Source organism: Rattus rattus, chromosome 9 (assembly GCF_011064425.1).
Source record: "Rattus rattus isolate New Zealand chromosome 9, Rrattus_CSIRO_v1, whole genome shotgun sequence".
In the NCBI taxonomy this organism is placed as follows: Eukaryota; Metazoa; Chordata; class Mammalia; order Rodentia; family Muridae; genus Rattus; species Rattus rattus.
In genome coordinates this window covers 37,654,398-37,675,137 of record NC_046162.1, presented here as the reverse complement: position 1 = coordinate 37,675,137, position 20,740 = coordinate 37,654,398, and the positions used below count along the sequence as shown (strand labels likewise).

General features: G+C 49.5%; 2 protein-coding genes across 2 annotated transcripts in view; one reads left to right on the top strand and one right to left on the bottom strand.

The window, feature by feature from the left end:
• Positions 1-6,900, top strand: part of Fat2 (FAT atypical cadherin 2) — a 65,764-nt gene extending 58,864 nt beyond the window's left edge. Inside the window, exons 22-25 of the mRNA XM_032912167.1 lie at positions 29-470; positions 701-854; positions 3,922-4,379; positions 4,991-6,900. Coding sequence (XP_032768058.1) covers positions 29-470; positions 701-854; positions 3,922-4,379; positions 4,991-5,523 — 1,587 coding nt within the window. The 3' untranslated portion in view covers positions 5,524-6,900. The remainder of the gene's footprint in view (positions 1-28; positions 471-700; positions 855-3,921; positions 4,380-4,990) is intronic.
• A 9,942-nt stretch (positions 6,901-16,842) lies between these two features.
• The window catches only part of LOC116908939 (proton-coupled amino acid transporter 1), a 30,123-nt gene continuing 26,225 nt past the window's right edge, over positions 16,843-20,740 (bottom strand). The window contains exon 11 of the mRNA XM_032912397.1: positions 16,843-17,443. Within this exon, the coding sequence (XP_032768288.1) occupies positions 17,172-17,443 (272 nt within the window). The 3' untranslated portion in view covers positions 16,843-17,171. The remainder of the gene's footprint in view (positions 17,444-20,740) is intronic.

Genomic DNA, 20,740 nt, shown 5'->3' with positions numbered 1-20,740 from the left:
TTCTTGTTTTGCTGTGCTCTCTTTGCAGCTGGCCAATGGCTTCCCCCACCTGGAATACCGTTGTCCTGGTGGTTTCTATGGAAACCTTTCCTCCCGTCATCCTGTGAATGATGGACAGTGGCACTCCATGCTGCTGGAGGAGAGGGACACGACTGTTCATCTGTTGGTCGACATCACAGACAATGCTTCCCTTGTCATCCCAGAGGAATGTCAGGGTCTGAGGACTGAGCGACAACTACTGCTGGGTGGCCTTGTCCCCTCAAATCCTTCCTCAAATGTCTCCCTGGGCTTTGAAGGTTGCCTGGATGCTGTTGTGGTCAACGGCGAGAGGTTAGAGCTGCTTGGTCGTGGAAAGAAGATGGAGGGCCAGCTAGAGACATGGGCCCTCAGCCAGTGCTGCTGGCCTGGCACTGCCTGCAGCCAGAGCCCATGTCTCAATGGTGGGAGCTGTTCGCCTGCCCTTGGATCAGGTATGGACTGGGAAGATGACCCCGAGGTTTATCCCAAGGTCCCTGATAATGATTTATCCCTTGTGTCTCACTGTAGAGTTGATAGGGTAGGGTGTCTCACCACAGCCCAAGGTGATCTTGGGCAAGCCACTAGTATCTAGTAGATAAATGGTTCTTGAACTACAGCACAAAGACACACGGGGGCCCCCAACCACTAGCTTATTGCTCACCCCTCTTCCTCTTTCTCCCAGGCTACCTGTGCAGATGCCCTCCTCCATTCTCTGGCAGGAACTGCGAACTTGGAAGGGAGAATTGTACTTCTGTGCCCTGCCAAGAAGGTGGCACATGTGTCTCCTCCCCTGAAGGCACTTCCTGCAACTGCCCTCACCCTTACACAGGTGACAGGTAAGCCCAGAGAAGCCACATGCCCTGGCTCCTTACACTAGAACATTAGGGAGTGATCTTTGTCCTCTTACCTCTAGGGAGCCCAATGTGAGTCCAGAGGCCCAGCCTCTAGGCCTTTTCCTCCTATGACTTTCTTACATCAGGATATTGTGGGAGGGAATGCTTGTGGGAAGAGAGGTTTCCCAAGCCCAATCCCCAACCATCTGAACCGGACCCATAACAAGGGACCAGGAAGTCACATAGCTTACCAGCTCTTTAGGGCCTGTCAACCCTGGCTGACATCTGCAGAGAATGGCCACACCTGCTTTGTACTACGTGTCCCAGAGACACAGGGAAACTGTTTCTCTTGGGCCCAGGAATGGTTCTGTCTCTGACCCCACTGCAAAACTCTGCCCCCATCCCCAACTAGGCTAGGCCATGAGGGTTGTCAGGGGAGGAGACACATTCTAGAAGCCTAGAGACAAAGCACTTGGACAAATATCTAGTGTTGGAGCCCCCAAGCTTAGGAATCTTTAAGCAGTCATAGGAGAGAATTATGAATCGATGAACTCAGGACCACCCAGAGTGGGCTTTGATTTTAACAAGCTCCCAGGGTATTCCCTTGTAGTCAACCTGACATAATAATCATTGACCACCAAGCATGGTGGTTCATGATTACAGTCCTAGCACTTAGGAGGTGAAGCAAGAGAGTCAGAAGGTCAAGGTCCAGGCTGGAAGGATAGCTTAGAAGTTAAGAGTGCTTACTGCTCAATCAAGTGAGTTAAGATTCCAGTACCCACGTAACTGGCCAGGTGCTCCATGAATGCCTGTAATCAAAACTTCAAGGGGATTGTATGACTTGCTGACTTCCAACCCAGCCAAGAAAACAAAAGCCCCAAGTTCAGGAGAGATCCTATCTCAAAGGAATAGGTAGAGAGTGATAAATGAAGATACCCACTGCCCTCTTCTAGCTTCCCCATGAGTGCACAGGCATGAGCATATGCACATACATGGGCCCATATACTCAAAGAGTCACACACACACACACACACACACACACACACTGTACTTAGGGGCCAACATGGCCTGGTGATTTCTAGAATATGTCTCCTTCCCTAACAACCCAAATACAAAATTATCTATGCACGCATAGTGAGTTCAAGGTCAACCTGGACTAAGACTTTAAAAAGAAAAGTCAGTGGCATAGTCTTCCCACTATTTTGGAGATTGGGAAACTGAGGCTTCCCAGTGTTTCAATGACTCAGGTCCTCAACAGCCATCATTGCTATCCTGCTCCCCACCTGTTGTGATGTAAAATGATATGCATCAGGGTCATTGGAGGGTAATACAGAAGCAGGCCAGGAAAGTGGTGTTTGTGTTTTAAAAGAGGAACCCGGGGAACACAGGATTTCACACTGCAGAACAAGGCATTTGTGAAATTCTAAGCACTGAGAGATATTTGGGACTCTCAATTGGTGTGTGTGTGTGTGTGGGGAACTTTTCCCCCCAATCCCTCCAAAGTGGAAAGCTGGCAATAAATGTTTTCTAAGGGTCTTATATCAGGCAATGCCACGTTGAAGATGGCCTGGGAGGTCACATAGTGCCTTAGGTTCTCTTCCTGTTGCTATGATAAAATACTCTGACTAAAGCAACTTAAGAGAGGAAGGGCTTATTCTGGTTCACAGTTCACAGGTACAGTCCATCTTGGCTGTCAAGGGGGCAGGAGCTTGAAGCAGCTGGCCACATCCACAGTCGGGAAGCAGAGAGAGATGAATGCACATTGTTGCTCAGTTCCTTTTCTCTACTGGTACAGCCCAGTATCCTAGCCAGGGAATGGTGCCACCCACAGTGGACTTGTCTTCCCACCTAAGTTAACGCAGTCATAGTAATCCCACACAGGCACGCCCACACAGCCATCCATCTCCTGGATGCTTCAAGATCCTGCTAGGTTGACAATTAGTACTTCCTCCAAGCAGTAGTGGCATGTAAGGCAGCTAAATCTGCAGGGCCATGCACAGTTAGGGCTCAGTGAAGAGCAGCAGGTAGCATTCTAGTCCATGGTCACAAATGAGGCTGCTACTGAATCCTGTGCTTGACCATGGAAAGATGGCTCAGTTGGTAACTCACTTTCCTGGCCTTGCAAGCTTGAGGATCTGAGTTCAGTCCCCAGAACCCATGTAAAACAGTTGGGCATGGTGGTGCACACTTGTGACCCCCGCTCTCAAGAGACAGAGATAGGCCAGGTTCCTGGAGCTTCCTGGCCAACCAGCCTCTCAATTAGTCGGTCTCTCACCAACTGAGAAGCCCTGTTTAAAAAACAAGGTGGGTGGTGCCTATGGAACGACATCCAAGATGACCTCTGTCTTCACACACATGTGCATACTCATCCACATATACTTGTACACATGTTTGTATATGTGGGGATACATGCACCCAATAACATGAGGTGTCCAAAGGAGGATGCCTAGTGTTCTGCTCCATTGCCTTCTGTCTTATTCTTGTGAGACAAGGCCTCACAGTACTTGGGGCCAACGAGGCCTGGTGAGCCTCCTGTTTCTGCTTCTCACTCTTTGGGGCCAACACAGTTAGTTTTTTATGCGGATGCTAGTGATTCAAATTCAGTACCTCATGCTTGGACAGTAAGTGTCCTTACCCACTGAGCTAGGTCCTTAGACTGCATACACACACGCACACACACACACACACACACACACACACACGCACATGCACACACACACACACACACACGCACACGCACACGCACACGCACACACACACACACACCCCTCAGGATTTGGGGTGACGGTTCTATCCCATAGGACTTTGGAAAAGAGAACTTTAGGGGGATAGAAAAATAGCTCAGTGGTTAAGAGCACTTGTCGCTCTTTCAGAGGACCTGGTTTGACTCCCAGTCCCTAGATGGTGCTGGTGAACGGTCTATAAGGTCTTATTCCCTGGCCTCAGAGGACATCAGACACACATGTGGTACACAGACATATATGCAGACAAAATATTCATACATTAAATAAATGGTATCTCTTTAAGAGGGACCTTCAACCGTCCACTAAGTCCTTCTCAATCCCTGCAGATGTGAGATGGAAGCAAGGGGTTGCTCCGGAGGACACTGTCTCATCACTCCTGAGATTAAGAGAGGGGACTGGGGACAGCAGGAGTTTCTGGTAATCACTGTAGCCTTACCTCTCGTCATCATTGCCACTGTGGGACTCCTCCTCTACTGCCGTCGTCGCAAATCTCACAAACCGGTGACCATGGAGGACCCGGACCTCCTAGCAAGGAGCATTGGTGTTGACACCCAAGCTTCGCCTGCCATCGAGCTCGACCCCCTTAACACCAGCTCCTGCAACAACTTAAACCAACCGGAGCCCAGCAAGACCTCGGTTCCAAATGAACTCGTCACCTTCGGACCTAGCTCTAAACAGCGGCCGATGGTGTGCAGCGTGCCTCCAAGGTTCCCACCAGCTGCAGTCTCCTCCCACCCTGGCCGCGAGCCCATCATCAAGAGAACCTGGTCAGGCGAGGAGCTGGGTCAGTATAATCAGAAGTCCTGTGGCTCAGGGGTGGGTGGAAGGGGGTGGAAGCCGGAAATACTCCACTGGTACACAGCGTTGGCGTACAATGGAACAGTCGTTGATCAAACCAATCTCTGGGTATGGGGCAGGAAGGGATGCATTCCAAGTCACAGTGCACAGAGGACTGGAGAAGACGTAAGTCTCTTGACCCAGAGTTTGCAGCTCATCGTGTCTGTTCCGTGACCCAGCCCTCTAAACCCCAAGTCACGCCACAGGACTGGTTGATGTTCATGTCACAAAATGTAGACTCGATGGTCTCGGGTGGACTTGGGAATGAAGGGGGGATTGTCTGTACCTTTGTGCCATTCTGGAAATGGAAAAGGTTCTGGAAGTCCAATCTGGAAGTGAGACTTGGCTGGCCTAGAGTAGGGAACTATAGCCCCTTTCCTCTTTGGCTCAGAAGGAGGTAGATGTGTTAAGTGCTTTCTATTTTTCTAGGGACAACAAATACAGATAGGTCACGTGTCCACCAGCTCTCTGAGCCATCCCTACCCGATGTCAAGTACAGCTTGCTAGAATGCACCATGGAAGCACAGACCTCACCAAGTCTTACTTTTTCTCTTTCAGTGTACCCAAGTGGAGCTGCAGTCTGGCCTCCCACTTACTCCCGGAAGGAGCATTGGGAATACCCACATCCTGAAGCAATGCAGGGAACTCTGCCACCCTCTCCTCGGCGCCATGTTGCTCCTGCCGTGATGCCAGATCCCACTGGGCTCTATGGGGGCTTCCCTTTCCCCTTGGAACTGGAAAACAAACGGGCACCCCTCCCACCCCGTTACAGCAATCAGAACCTGGAAGACCTGATGCCTCCACGGCCTCCCAGCCCCCGGGAACATTTGCTTGCCCCCTGTCTCAACGAGTACACAGCTATCAGCTACTACCATTCACAGTTCCGCCAGGGAGGGGGTGGGCCCTGCCTGGCAGAAGGGGGTTATAAGGGGGTGAGCATGCGTCTCAGCAGAGCGGGACCCTCCTATGCTGACTGCGAGGTGAATGGTGGGCCTGCCACAGGGCGGAGCCAACCTCGAGCGCCCCCCAACTACGAGGGCTCAGATATGGTAGAGAGTGACTATGGAAGTTGCGAGGAAGTCATGTTCTAGCTTCCTGCTTCCAGAGGAAAGCATGGGGAAGCCCAGGCCCCACACTGTCTTCCAGTGTCACGGGAAGTAAGTTGGGTGTGGCTGGAAGAAACGGGAAGCTACCACATCCCCAGTCCAGATGTCCATCTCTTAAAATGTGCTCTTCGGGTCCCCAGCTTGTCCTTGAGGGTGAAGGGAAGCTGAGGGGAGAGCTGTAAAATTCGCAGTAGGGCCCCAGGAAAGAGGAGGTACCCAGCGCGGTGCACGCGGGGGGTGAGAACTAGGAGTGTAATCGCTCAGATCCGCCAGCGCCCAGCCCCAGCAAGAAAGAGCTCCAACCACCAGCTCAGCGTGTTTGGGCCACATTCCTACAGCTTCTCACAGGCCCATCATGGGGCACGCGGGTTTGTGCCCATTAGGCAACCATGCATGCATCTACTGTGGAGGAGAGACCAGGGTCTTTTGAGATCCATGCAGTGGCCTCCTAGGGGCCGATAAGCAGCCTGCAAGCAGGTATTACACCCGAGTATCTGCTTTGTGTGTGTGTGTACCTTTGGGACATCTATGCCAAGTGTCTCATGTCAGCCTCATTCTGGGCACGGGCAGCAAGAACACTCTTGGAAGTTGAGTCACTTGGACTGCCATCTTCTGGAAGTCTTGTCCTTGAAGCTTCAGGACTTATTCCGCCTCTGCCGGTGGGATCTTGCCTGGAAACTTCAGTGCCGAAGACGTGCGATCTCATGGAACGCTCAGTTAATCATTCCAAACTTCTCAGGCACTTTTGGCCAAGAGCAAGAAGGATGTAGTTCATTTGAAAATTTCTTAGGCACTTTTTAACCTTGCTCTCTGGCTGTGTTTTCCCAAGAGGGTTTCTTCTTGTTTAGACACAAGGAATTCAACTGCCATCCAGAGCCAGGTAGAGGTGGAGAGCCAGCCAGCGGATCCAGGCCAGACACCCTGCCTTCTCCCTCCCCCTTCATCACAGATGCCTGCCAATCAAGTGTTACCCACACTGACCCTGCCCTGTGCATGGACGGTCAGTGTGGGCACATGTCTACACATGTGGGTACCCATGGACCCTGTGTATGCACACATGTGTAGAAAGTTATGTAGCTGGGAGTGGCAGAGACTGGAAGCCAGGGAGGCCTGTAGTGGCCTCAGCCCCCTGTCCTCTGCCAGTCCCTCTCTGGTCCACTGCGCTTTCACGTGTGTGGGTTTGGAGTTAGAAGTCAAGAGGAAGAGCCACAGAGACTCCCACCTACAGAGCTGTTCAGAGAGACTGCTGTGTAGGAGGAGGCATTCGTCGGCCGTGTGACTGTGGGTGTGACCGATGGATTGAAGAAGTGGCTTTGGAGGCCATTTGATTTTTTTTTAACAATAAATATCTTTTTTACTGTTTTTTTCTGTGTCACTTAGAACGCTTCAGCCTGGGTCAGTGCCATGTCCAGAGTGCCCAAGTTCAGGTTCATAAAGAATTCAGGAGCTGGAAGGTTTTATCACCCTGATGCCTGCTAAGCTAGTCTCTAAAGCTTAACCAGACATGAAGTCAGAGGTCTGGGTGGGGCCGGAACACTATTTTGGGGGAAAGGCCTCTGATTCCAATACACCTTCTCAAGTTCAATTTTTAAAAAGGTCTTTGAGCTGGGCATGATGGTGCATGCCTTTGGTTCCAGCACTTGGGAGACAGAGCCAGGCAGACCTCTGTGAGTTAGAGGCCAGCCTGGTCTACACAATGAGTTCCAAGACAGCCAGGACTACACAGAGAAACCCTATCTCAAAAAAAGAATCATCATCATCATCATCATCATCATCATCATCATCATCATCATCATCACTATCATCATCATCACTATCATCATCATTATAACTATCCAACCTATTTGTAGGTGTGTTTGGAGGTCAGAGGGCAGCTTGTAGGAGTTAGTTCTCTCCTTCCATCATGGAGCTCCCAGGGATCAGACTTAAGTCACCAGGCTTGGTGACACACTATTACCAGCTGAACCATCACACCAGCCCCAAGCTCCTCTATTTAAAGATGGGGGACCTAAGGTTGTGGAGCACACGCGCGTCGAAAGTCCAAGTCTCAAGACTCCACTTCCCAGCTCCACACGGGATGGCTGCAGTAGGGACCTCACTACCGCAAGTCTTGGGGACCCAACAACTGCTGCCCTGCTGCTGTGTGGGGCGTCCCTTAGCAGCTGTCGTGACCTGAGACTGGAAACCCCGGTCAGTCACAGATGGCCAGTGTGAGGCAGGACTCAGGGCTCTGAAGTCAGGCAGGTAGGCTGTCTTGCCGAGCCCCACTGCACACCAGTACATCCTCCCTCAACTCTGACCTGACTCCTGCTCTGGGAGCTTCTTTTAAGATCTTATGTTGCTCAGGCTGGATGCATCCCAACTCAGTGTGCAGCCGAGGATAACCTCAAACTTCCCATCCACACCCCCCAATCTCCTCAGTGCTGGGTGTGTGTCATCATATGGGGCTTATGCAGTACTGGGACTAGAACTCAGAGCTTCATGCGTGCTAGGCAAGCACTCGACCAACGGGAGCCACATGCCCGGTTCTTGTCAGAGCGGCTCTCAACGGGTCTGAGTGGAAGACACAGAACTATCAGCCAAGCCCCTTACACATGCATGGGCCTCCCTTGATAGAATGGCCCATTTCTCACACCAGTGAACCAACGAAGAGTCAAAGTCCACTGTACACAGCAGGGCTCATTCCTGGTGTTGTAACAGAACATCTACCATGATCCTATAATATGAAACAATTTAGCTCCTCCTGCCGCAGTCTCTCAGATACTGGAATCTCACTGCACATTGCAGAACACAGCAGAAGTTTTCAGGCAGTCTACGTTAGCAATTCTTCCCTTCATGTGTGGTATACACTGTTGTCCGACTGGACTTCTATTCCTCCTATTTTATCCAGTCTGAGACTCCATCCCACCCTCAGGGCCAGTCTCTGCCTCGGTTAAACCTCTTTAGACACTCCCTCAAAGACATGACCAGGTGTCTCCTGGGTGATTCTTTTAAAAAGTCGCTGCTATACCAAAGATGCTCTGTACGTTCTTGTAGGATGACTTCTGTGATTTTATGCTACCTTTCATAGTTTTGTTTTACTAATGGGCCTGGGTCTCGCTCAGCTTTTTAGATGAGGATACTCAGTCTTCCGCACCACTTGTTGAAAAGACTGTCTTCCCTTTGCTTCTTTACCGAAGTCCTTCTGGAATCTTCTTTTCCCCAGCAGACAAATACGTAAATAGTATCACATCGGTTACTGTAATGGGTCATATTGTCAACTCGGTGGGACCTTCAATCACTTCAAAGACTGATCCAGTTAAGCCTCTTTGGAAAGTCCTGAGACGTGCCCAGGAAGCGTGTTTCCTGAGTAATTCTAAACCTAGTCGGGTTGACAATGAAGGTTAACTGCTGGAAACTGCAGTGACGGCTGGCTCCTAACAACTGTCATATGAGGGCATCACGGTTAATTTTTTTTTTAGACAGTGCCTCATGCAACCCAGGCTGCCCTCGAGCTTACTCTGTAGCTGAAAGTGAGCTTGGACTGCTTACCCTACGTTCACTGCCATATTCCATTTAGGCAGTGCTGGGACTGCCCATCAGCTGAGCTACGTCCAGGCCACCAGTCACTTTCTTCCAACACAAGTGAAATCCCTATTCAGATTTTTAAAAAGCCTGTGTTTTGGGACCACTGAATTGGTCATGTTCTTACTCCAAGGTCCTCAGAGAAGCACTCACTCAGAGGGCACCTTCCAGCCCAAAGACCCAACCGCCTTCCTTTGTGCACCTTCCCAGATTGACCACTAGAGGGCTCCCTGAGCTTAAGAACCAATCAATCCTCTCTTCAAGCCAATTCTCTTGGGTTCTAGATCCAAACATTCTGAGTCTGGCCGGCAGATGTCTTCGCAGTAACACAACAGAGCTCATTGCCAGTAGCCACCATCCTACAGCCACTTGTCGATCACTTGCTGGAATTCAGGCACCTGGCATGACTATTGTCCCAAGTCACCTAACCCTTCTGAAACCCTCCTGACATAGGTTCTGTCATCCCCATTTATGGGGAGTGGGTGAGGCACAGTGAAACTAAAATAGCCTGTATTATGTCGGTAATTTAAATGCACAAGGTCACTGAGTTCAGGAGTGATGAAGGTTTGAACCCAGGCCTGCCCTGCATGTGAGTTTATGAAGCCATCTCAAATATAGGACCCCAGACAATCAAGACACAGCAGCAGCGAGAGTAACCCCATGGGGCAGGGTTCTGAACTAGGCCAGCCCAGAACTCTAGTGTTAAGTGGTACCAAGAGCCAGAGGGTTATAATCCTGAGAGGTGGAAATCTGCTCAATCTTGGGGCTCTAGTCCAGGCCTCTCCTGGATCCCTACACCTGTTCTTGAGGACATTAAGAATATCAGCAATCTGGAACCGAGTGAAAAGGAGGGCATCTGAAGGAAGGGAACAAAGCAAGGACCCCCAGCACGTCATCTGAAGGGCTGCAGGAGGCAGGCAGGGGCAATCCTGATGAGGAGAAGAGAGAGATACAGCTTGACAATGTGTAAGCAACAGAACACTTGTCGTGTGTGTGTGTGTGTGTGTGTGTGTGTGTGTGTGTGTGTGTGTGTGTGTGTGTGTGTGTGTGTGAGAGAGAGAGAGAGAGAGAGAGAGAGAGAGAGAGAGAGACAGAGACAGAGACAGAGACAGAGACAGAGACAGAGAGAGACAGAGAGAGACAGAGAGAGACAGAGAGGAGACAGAGTCAGTCTCAGAGCTATCAAGGATTTCTGGAAAGAGTGAATGTGATCACTGGAAATATAAAGACACAGATCTTGGCAGGGGCTGGATGCCATGACCAGAAACCTTAAGGAAATTTTGGAATTATGATAGAGGGACTCAGCCAGAGAAGTCTATGCCCTTTTGAGATAAAGGTAAGGGAGAGTCTAAAAGATCTGACTGGAAAAGAAGATCAGACATGACGCTCTAGGAAGGGGAGTGACTTGCCCAAGGTCCACAGCTGCTTCAGCGCAAAGCGACAGTCACCGCTACGGAGGGACATGGTGAATTGGTGAGCTGCCACTGTGTTAGGGCACTGACCCAGTGCTCATTGACAGCCTTGGCTACCTCCTGAAATGTATGAGCACCCTCTGGGGCCTGACTTGTCAAAGACAGTCTAGAATTTTCTCAGATTCTCTGATAAGCCTCCAAGGTCTAGCCAAGGAAATTGCTTGGTGAGATTAACACAAAATTGCTCGGGGACAGGCTCACCCCTAGGGCAGACATTGAGGGGAGAGACACTCGTTTAACCAATGCCCTCAGCAGTTTAGCAGCTAGGCAAGGGGCCAAGTACAGAGACTCATCATCCATGCCATTGATTCCTAGGCCTGCCAAGGACGCTGAGCTCTGTGGAAGCTTCAGTCTCCTGTATAAACACTGTGCTGCTTGCTTGCGACCTAAAGAGGTCTTCCTACGTACTACCTGTCCTACCTTGTCTCTCATACCTGAGATCATGTGGATGAGAGCCAAGGGAGCCACAAAGCCTGTTCATCCTCGATAGTAAGTGCAATGTTTCCTACTAGTTCCGATGTTCAGTTGGTCGAATCTGCAGCTGAGGTACCTATAGACCAGGGAGGGTTGATGGAGCCACATCGGCCCCTAGCACAGCCAGGCATAAGGCTAATCAGATGGCCAAGGAAGGAGCCATAAATTCCCAACAAATTAGAGAAGACTCCAGAGACAAATTGAGTCCACTCGGGGAAGCAGAGGGAGGTGAATCTCTCTGAGTTGGAGGCCAGCCTGATCTACAGAGTGAGTTCCAGGACAGTCAGTGCTCAAACCCTGTCTCCAACAAAACAAAACAACAAGAACAACAAAAGTTGAGTCCCAGGTTGAGCATAGACAAGGGCAGCCAGCTAGGTCAGGCACAAGTCATGGTGTGAAGACTCAGGGCACCGGGACTGAGAATGCAGACAGCGGGGTCGCTCTCACACATGGCCGTCAAGGACTAATGAGGGCTGGGATCAGAGCAGTGTGGGTGGCCTAGGCACCCAGCGGGTCCTAGAAGTGGGAAGCTTCTCTGTGCCCACTGAAGGAGATGAAGCAGATGAGACGTGGTGAGAGGTGGGAGCCATGGATCTCAGGGGCAGACAGGAGGTGTTTATTTTTAAGAACCCCCTAATGTCTCTGTTTGCAAAAGAGATATTGTCAGAAGTTTCTTTCCCTGTCTCTGAGTATTAAATGTCATGTAGAAAACTGTTATTGTCATTGACATAAAGTCTCAACACATGACTCTACCATTACCATTGAAAAGGCCGCCTCTGGGTAGTTCCCACATCCACACACCTTTGTTTCAGAGCCAAGAGCAGAGTGGTATGGAGGGGGACAAGGCAGGAGAGATTACCAAAGGCTAAGGGAGGGCCTGGGGAGTTGACTCAGTGGGTGAGAATGTTTTCTGCACAAGCATGAAGACTTGAGTTCAAGTCCCTAGAACCCACATAAAAACCTGAAGTTTCGACATACATGCTCATAGCCTGTGTCATGGGGAAGAGACAGGAGGATCTTTGGGCTTGGCTAGCAGCCAGCCTAGCTCCAGTTTCGGTGAGAAATCTTGTCTCCAGGGAGTAAGCAGGATACCCAACATCCAGGTGTGCACATCTGCACACACCTATGTGCATACACCGTATGTACACGACAAACGTATTTTAGATGAAGGCACCCTTCTACATGTTTACTGAGATGGCCTCACCAAATTGTACATAGAAAAACAGGCAAATTTTACTCTATGCTGATGAGAATCCAATTTATTTGAAAAGATGAGGGAGACCATGGTCTAAGACAGTGGTTCTCAAAAAATGCTGCGACCTTTTAATATAATTCTTCATGTTGTGGTGACCCCCAAGCATAAAGTTATTTTTGTTGCTACTTCATAACTGTATTTTTGGTACTATTATGAATCATGATGTAAATGTGTTTTCCGTTGGTCTTAGGGGACTCTTGTGAAAGGGTCATTCAACTCCCCCGAAAGTAGTAGTAACCCACAGATTGAGAACCGCTGGCCTACGACAAATGCACCATTCAAGGTTCACAGCACCATTCTAAGCACATCTGCAAAGGGCAGAAATGAAGAAGCTGCCTACCTAGGAAACCCTGGTAGCTCACTGTCAGTCATACGTATGTCTCCAGCAGAGCAGGGCTTACCTTGAGGGACCTGGAGATCTGGGGGTGCAGATTATAGCCATTACACATGAATGAAGTCTTGATTTGGATGACCGTGTAAAGAAGTGCTTCGACTTCCTCCAACTTTCTAAACCCTGCGTCCTTCTGACACTCCCTTCGCCCTTCACCACTCCCCACTGAGGCTGTAAGCAGGGAGAGGCAGGTACCTTGAGAAGCACTTGAATTCCGGTACCCAACCCTGCTGTGTTGCAGTTCCCTGTGTCAGCTGGTAGCCTGTAAAGACTGACTCTTTCTTTGGGGCCTTAGGTTGACTCGGTCCATGTGTGCACACACAATTATGCACCAGACAAGTAACATGATTGGTGGGCTACATATGCAATTGTGACCTAATTATCAATTCTGCATGGTGAATTAGTAGCCACATAGTCAGTGTAGGTAAATTCTTCCTCTGTGTGTGTGTGTGTGTGTGTGTGTGTGTGTGTGACAGAGAGAGAGAGAGAGAGAGAGAGAGAGAGAGAGAGAGAGAGAGAGAGAGAGCGAGAGAGCGAGAGAGCGAGAACATAGAAACAGATTCCAAAGGACTTGCTTGGCTGTGACTGACAGGTGTACAATCCCTAGGGCTTGTCTCTGGTCAAATGTAGAAGCTGAGAAGCTGGTGCTATGGCAGACAGGATTCCTCCTCAGGAAGGCCACAACTTGAGAACGTTCAGATGAGACAAAGCTACCTGCACTAGCAAGGGTCACCTTTACTTAGTCAACTGCTACAGACGTTAACATTTGCAAACACCTAGGTTCGTATCTGACTGAAAAACCAAGCAGACACCTAAAACCTTACCCGCTGGTATGTGCAGAAGGCATTGAAAGTGCCTACCCAGGATTTCAGGAGAATGTCGAAGTGGTCTGGGGCGGCAGGATTGTTTTCCCTTTCTCAGACCCCTGCCCCTTCAACAGATGGTCCTAACCTAAGTGATGAAGTGTGAAAACAAGGACACAGTTTGCAACCTCTCAAAAATAAAAAATAAAATTCATTTATTGACGTGGAAATTTTACACAAGATCCATATGTGCAACCCAAATGAGACCTAGAAGCTCTGACATGACTCACGTGTGCAATGCACGACCTAGGCACACAGCACACAGTACTGTCTGGCTGTTAAGATTCTGCAGGTCCTCTCGTTCCTTGATTCACACAGCTACTGACGGTTCTACTATACAGACATGAGTTTTATTGTTCATAAAAAAAAAAATACAGCTTCAACATCAGCTTGATTTAAACCAAAGAACAGGGCAAACACCACGTTCCTTCCAGCCTCTTTTTCTGCTTTTTTCTGAAGAACTGCTTATGAGCACGGTTTAACGTCTCTGACCAGGGAATGACTCGGGATACACAGAAAAAGAAGCTGGCGCGGCCAGCAGGACTAAAGTGCCTTCAAGTATTGACCACAGTTTCAAAAACTGAGCCACGTGGCCTGCTTTCCCTTAATGGTATCTGATTTGTAATGTACTTTGGAAAATTAAATTCTCAGGCCAACTTGGCGCCACCCTCCTGATCACCACGTCTTACCACTCTGTCTGGTTCCTGTATCAGGCCCCAGAAAGTCTCAGTGTCCCAGTGAGAGTGGTGGCTGGGGCTGGCCAGTAGGGAAAGCAAACCCGGGTCCAGAGCCCTCGGCGTGGGAAGGGGAGAGTGAATGCTGTAAACATGATCTGAGCTCTGCACTTCCTGAAGGATCAGGTGAAACGATGGTGTCCAAAGAGCGGACACGGAAGGGAGACCTCTGAGGATGAGGGAGCTCTGGGATCTGCCTTCAGACCACTGACCACACTTAACCCAAGACTTCCAGAGGGAGGGGGGAGAGCAGGCAGGGAGCACCTGCCTGCAGGTGTGGCTAAGGAGGTGAGATGGGTGGGCCTAAGCTAACTTGTACCTCTCCTGACCCAGACAGCAGCACAAGTGATACCACGGCTAAGGGCATGTGTGGGTTGCCCAGGCTGGAGCATATGCTTCCCAGCAAGTGCTCACATTCAAGTCTGGGATAGCGGGTTTCTGGAGATAAACTTCGGAGTACAGACAAGCACCGGGCTGGCAAGGACAGGGCATGTCTGCCCCTGGGCACCTGGATTCAAGCTTAGTTTCCACAAGCTTTGTCTATCTCGTTCCGTCCAAGCTCCCATTTATCTGTGTTTTCTCGGCAGGGGCCATCTGGCTCCGGCCTGACAGTGGTCAGGGCCAGGAGGGTTCTGACTCAGGGCTGCTGTGTGTGGGCGCCTGGCACTATGTGCTTAGCAGCTTCCTGGTGTCCACCCAGAAAGGCCCTGATCTTGCTCAGAGAGTCAAGTCACCAAACTGACAGTGCCCCAGGACCACAGCAAGAGGTCAAAAGATGTAGGCCATACAAAGGTACCAAGGAAGCTGCCATTAGTCAAATGCTACAGAAGGCACTCCACGCAATGTCAGGCCAGGAGTACTGAAGGGAGAGCTGGCCTTGGACACTGGGTCTAGACCTGGACAGGAGTGCCTCTAACAGTTCTGAATATACTTTCCTCCAACCCAGGAAGCCACGCTCTGGTGGCCTCTAGGAGAGAGCCTGGCCCACAGTTGGGCTGCTGGCCAGCGTCTGAACCTACTTTGGTCATTTTCCATCCTGAGACTTCAGAAAGCAAGGCGCCTGTGAACCCCAGCTGGCACCCAGCCACATAAGCACCGTGGGGAAGGGGGGTGGATGCTAATGCAAGAAAGGGAAAACAGCATTGCTCTCCTCGGGACTGAGACAGCAATGACCCTTCCTACCAAACTGCTAAGGCCAGCTGCTGCTGTAGCCAGACACTATCTTTCCCATCCCGAACCTGGAAGTCACTCAGCAGGACAGCAGGAAAGGGTTTGGCTGCAAGGTTGGGCCAGTTTCTAGTTTCTATCAAATACAAAAGCAAGACCCTGATAAAGTCTTGCTTCTTTCTCTAACTCAAGGTTCAAGGTGAATGTTCTCTCTAGGTAAGGGCCTGGTAACCAGAGTGGAAGAGATATAAACCACCCTGTCATGTGCATATGTGTGCACGCACACATGTGTGCACGCACACAGACACACAACTCAGAGATGGGGAGCTAACCACTGTCCTTTGGAAGTCCTGACACCAACGGGAGCAGTGGCAAGCCACAGACTCTCTCAGTGGCCTCTAAAGGCACACCCTAAGGTGGCTGACCTAGAAGCCAGGTGACTCTGTGGGAGGCACAGTAGGGACAGGGACGGGGTTACAGTTAGTGTTTAGTGGTTCCTTGGAAGCCCAGGATACAGAAGCAGCTTGGGGCAAGGCAGGGCTTCTGCTCTCTCCCCAGGAACTGTAAACAATGACCCTTGTGCGTAGTGTCTAGGAAGAGGAACCTGCACCCCATCCTTAGCTTTGCATGCCACAGGACTTCTGAGGGCCCATAGGGTGTCAATCTCATGCATGAAGTCCACACATGCATAGGCCTTCCACAACAGGTGCTGCATGCTCACGTGATCTGCTTGAGGTTTCTGAGCCAGCTGGGTGTGGCAGCTCATGCTAGCAATCTCAGTACTTGAGGCAGAGAGAGACAGGCGGACCGAGAGTTCATCATCATCCTTGACTACATAGCAAGCAAGCTCAAAGCCAACTTTGGTGATGTGAGACCCTGTCTTGAAACACAAAAACAAAACAAAACAAACAACAAAATGGCCTCTAGGCCACTCAGCCATGAGGGCGGAGGGCATATCCATCATCCCCTGGGTCAGGTTTCTTTGTGGCAGGAGGAGCCAAGTGCAAGTTGCTGAAGGAGAAGTAATCACGGAGACGGCAGGTCTGAAGTCAGAGCCTGAAACCTAAGCTTAAATACACTAATAAATACCTCCAGTCTGGGGAGCATCTCATTCTCTTTAAGAGCTAAAGGAATCAAGGGGCAGTACTGTGACCTACGCAGAGGAAATGAGGAAAGAGGTGGTGTGGCCTGTGCGTTCCCCAGGCCTGACAGTAGATGGAGACCTTCAGGACTCAGGGCTGGCTGTAAACCATGGGGGCTTCCAGAACCCTCTCAGGACTCAGCTTTGTGGAATTGTGAGGTACAGCATTTGGGAGCCTGGCTTTGTAAAACATGAGAGTCCCCACTTATTTTATCTAGGCCTAGCCCTGGGAGGGAGAAGACATTGGGAGCAGGAGACTACCTTTTAAATAAAGTGAGCTGTGTAAGGGGAATAATTTAGGCGTGGCAGGTCAGACGGGGTTGGGGTGGTGCTGGAGGAGGAGGCATGATAAAGGGGAGCAGTGACTGCACCATCACAAGTGGAGGGTCTGCTCCCTGCCCTCCCCTCATCTGTCTCATGTAGCCCAGGTTACCCAAGGGTCCAATGCCAGAGGAGTGCCCAGGCAGTAACCCTGCCTTTTTCCAGAGGCTGAGCCACACCTAAGGATGTGGGACACTACTAGGAGACACACAGGGTAGGGCTGGGCAGGTAGAGGGAGCACACCCAGATCCTTATATGAAGGCACTGGTGGAATTGGTAGAGGAGTCACTATGGCTTGGCTGGATTAGCTCCCACAGAGACTCGTAGGTCCCCACCACGAAGCCCGCGAAGCCCAGGATGCTGATGAGGGCATCCTTGGTGATGGTCAGGGGACTAATGCCCTCTCCATAGTAGGTGGTCACCTCCAGCAGGGGCGGGATGATGAGGGCCAGGGCGCTGCTGCTCACAGAGCCCACCAGGGAGATGACCAGGTCCAGGCGGGGGATGAGGACGGCCAGAACACCTGCAGAGAGAGACGGGGTACATTTTTGTTCAAGAATGCTTAGAACTGTAGGAGATATGCTCACTGCCCAAAAAAATCAGCCTGGGTCCACATTTAGAATTGAGAACTCCAAGGAAGTTAAGATGCTATCTAGTCCAATCTCTGGGCCACAGGTGATCAGATTTACAGAATTACTGTGGTCTCCTGGCTCTCATCCCATGTCTGTCTGTCTGTCTATATATATCATTTATATACTTTTTAACAACACTGACACAAGTTGTACCTTACTATATCGTGATATAGTTGCCTTATTATGTATCTTAGGCTGCCATTGAACCCGAGATCCTTTTGCCTAGCCTCCCAAACACTAGGATTACAGTTGTGTACTACTCTCCCAGCTGGACAACTGGTCTCTCCCAAAGGGACAACTGGGTCAAGGTAGGGGGAGGAAAAGTGGGTGGGCCTTTCTGAGGGACCAAATGCTCACTTCCTTACACTGGTAGAGCCACAAACACATCAGTCTTCAAGCAGCAAAGACAAAGGACCACACGTTCCCATCACGTCCTCTTAAGACACCAAGATAAGAGCCACGATAGTGTCATCAAATATTTTCATGGTGAAGGGACGGGGTGGTTCTGCCTGAAGACTGCCCTGTAGTAAGCTCACCGTACCAACCAGCAGCATCGACCTTGGGACCATGCACGGTGTAGGCTTTTCAAGGATTAGAAGTTCACCTTCAGAATTCACAGTGGCTTTGAATAAACTCATTCTAGGGGTATGGATAACATTTATGAATGCAGGAAAGCTTAAGTAACAGATCGTCTCTCCCTCTACTGCCGTCCACATGCAGTTGGGGAAAGTGGGAAGGAAGATGAACTCAAGTGGGGTTTAAAATGAGGCGGAGGGATGGCTTAACAGTTGAGAGCACTTACTGTTCTTACAGAGGATCCAAGTTCAGTCCCCAGAACTCCTATCAGGAAGCTTACAACTGCCTTACGGATGACTTCTTCTAGCCTCTGTGGACACTCGTGTGTGTGTGCACGTACATGCACAAGTGCACACACACACACACACACACACACACACACACAAACTGAAAATAAGACCTTTTTTTAAAAAAAAAAAAGGGTTGGGGATTTAGCTTAGTGGTAGAGCACTTGCCAAGCAAGCGCAAGGCCCTGGGTTCGATCCCCAGCTCCCAAAAAAAGAAAAGAAAAAAAAAAAAAGATTAAAAAAAAAAAAAAAAAACGGGGCTGGGGCCTGAGACAGTGATCAGTGGTCAGGAGCCTCGGCTTCTATCCCAGAGGGTCTGGGTTTGATTTCCAGCACTTACGTGGTGTTTATCTCCAGTTCCAGGAGATCTGATGCCCAGAGACCAGGCACATATGTGGTAAAACATTCATACATATAACATTAACGAGAGGTAAACCTTTGTTTGTTTGTTTGTTTGTTTGTTTATTGGTATGTATCTCCCTAGTTTTGTTCGATATATGTTAAGAAAGAGGAGAAAAAGGAAGGGAAACATTGGAGACAGCAATAAAAACAGACTGCCAATAAAATGTACGGTGTAATTGAAGACAGCCACATATAGATGGAAAGTGATTCACCAACGTTGCCACAAGAATTGAAAGAGCAGAGAAACAAGAACAAATGAACCCACACAAGTATATACTTGAGTCGGTGCTACCCTGAAAGGCCTCCTCTGCCTCCCACAATGACTTCAAAGTCTCCGAGGAAGCCAGTGAAAGCTGCAGTGAGGGCAGATGAAGGGGCTGCCTTCTTTCAGAGAACAATGCACAGAGCAGATCACAGGAGATGGAGAGCGAAACACACACTCAGAGATCAAACACAGCCCGGCCTGCGAGTGTCCTTCAGTACAAAGAGGGGGAGTGAGGCCCTGAGCCAGGAGAAGAAAAGCAGGGAAACCAAGAGGATCTAAGGACAGGATGAGGTCCAGAGCCAGGGACTGCCACCTCCTGCAGGGCAGGGTGGGAATAAGCAGGTCCTGTGCTCTGGGACATTTTACAGAGACAGATCTGCTTTTTCTAGAGGATCCACATTGGGAAAGGCAAGTTATTTGAATGTTCAACATTCCGACTTGCAAAGCCCTTTAAGTTCAAGAACCAGGCTCTCAGAGCTCGCAGCGACAAGCCACTATGCACACAGAAGCAGTCTCCTCAAAGCTTGAGCTAACCGGGCCTTAGAGAAGATGCAGCTCAGTGTGCACCTGGAGCTGCTGCAGAGGACGGGATCACAGCCTGTGTGGTTGCTTCAGACCCCCCAGCTGAACTTGAGTGCAGAGAGCAGGAGAAGCCAGATTTCTGAGTGCTATAAGCTCTCCACAGAGCTGGGGAGTCCATAATGACCAGATTCAGTCTGCAAGAAATCCTTAGGAGATCTGCCCAAGGTTAATGAAAAGATCAAGCGGGGTTGGGGATTTAGCTCAGTGGTAGAGCACTTGCCTAGCAAGCGCAAGGCCCTGGGTTCGGTCCCCAGCTCCAAAAAAAAAAAAGAAAAAAGAGAAAAAGAAGAAGAAGAAGAAAAAAAAATTGAAAGGATCAAGGTCTGCTCCTTACTTCTGAGTTCTTTCACATAGATGCCAAGAAGGCTGGCCTTCCACCCACTGTCCTTGCAGAAAAACAATGATCAGCCAAGTATAAGTGGGTCATGCCTATAATCCCAGCACCCAGGAGGTAGAGGGACTAAGATCAGAGGTTATAGGTCATTTAACACCACAAAGTTGACCTCTGACCTCTACATGTATCATCATGCATGCATAAAATAGTAAATAAAACAAAAAATATTCTAGTTCAGTTTACAAATATATATGTATTTATATGGATATGTCTGTGGTAGAAGGAAATTCATATAGAGCATAATTATTCCAAGGTGGAAGGTAAGATTAAATAATTTAAGGACATTTCCAGGAAGTCTTAATGTAATAAGCAATAAGATGGTTGCCCCTAAACAAAACTAACACAAAAGCCTAATTTAAAAAACTGCAAATCTCCTGGAAATCCAAATGAGAAATGAGGAACCAGTTGGTTAGGGATTCCCTGGTTGAACTCACAGAAGCAATGAGGAAAATGTAGTTTTTAAAACTAGACCTTTCAACACATAGAAAATAAGGTGCTAGTGATAGTCTGATTTAAATGTTAAAGTCACACCCCTTGGCTCAGGGTAGGGGAAGGAGAGATAAAAAAAGCAGAGGAAGGGGTTGGGGATTTAGCTCAGTGGTAGAGCACTTGCCTAGCAAGCGCAAGGCCCTGGGTTTGGTCCCCAGCTCTGAAAAAAAGAAAAAGAAAAAAAAAAAAAAAA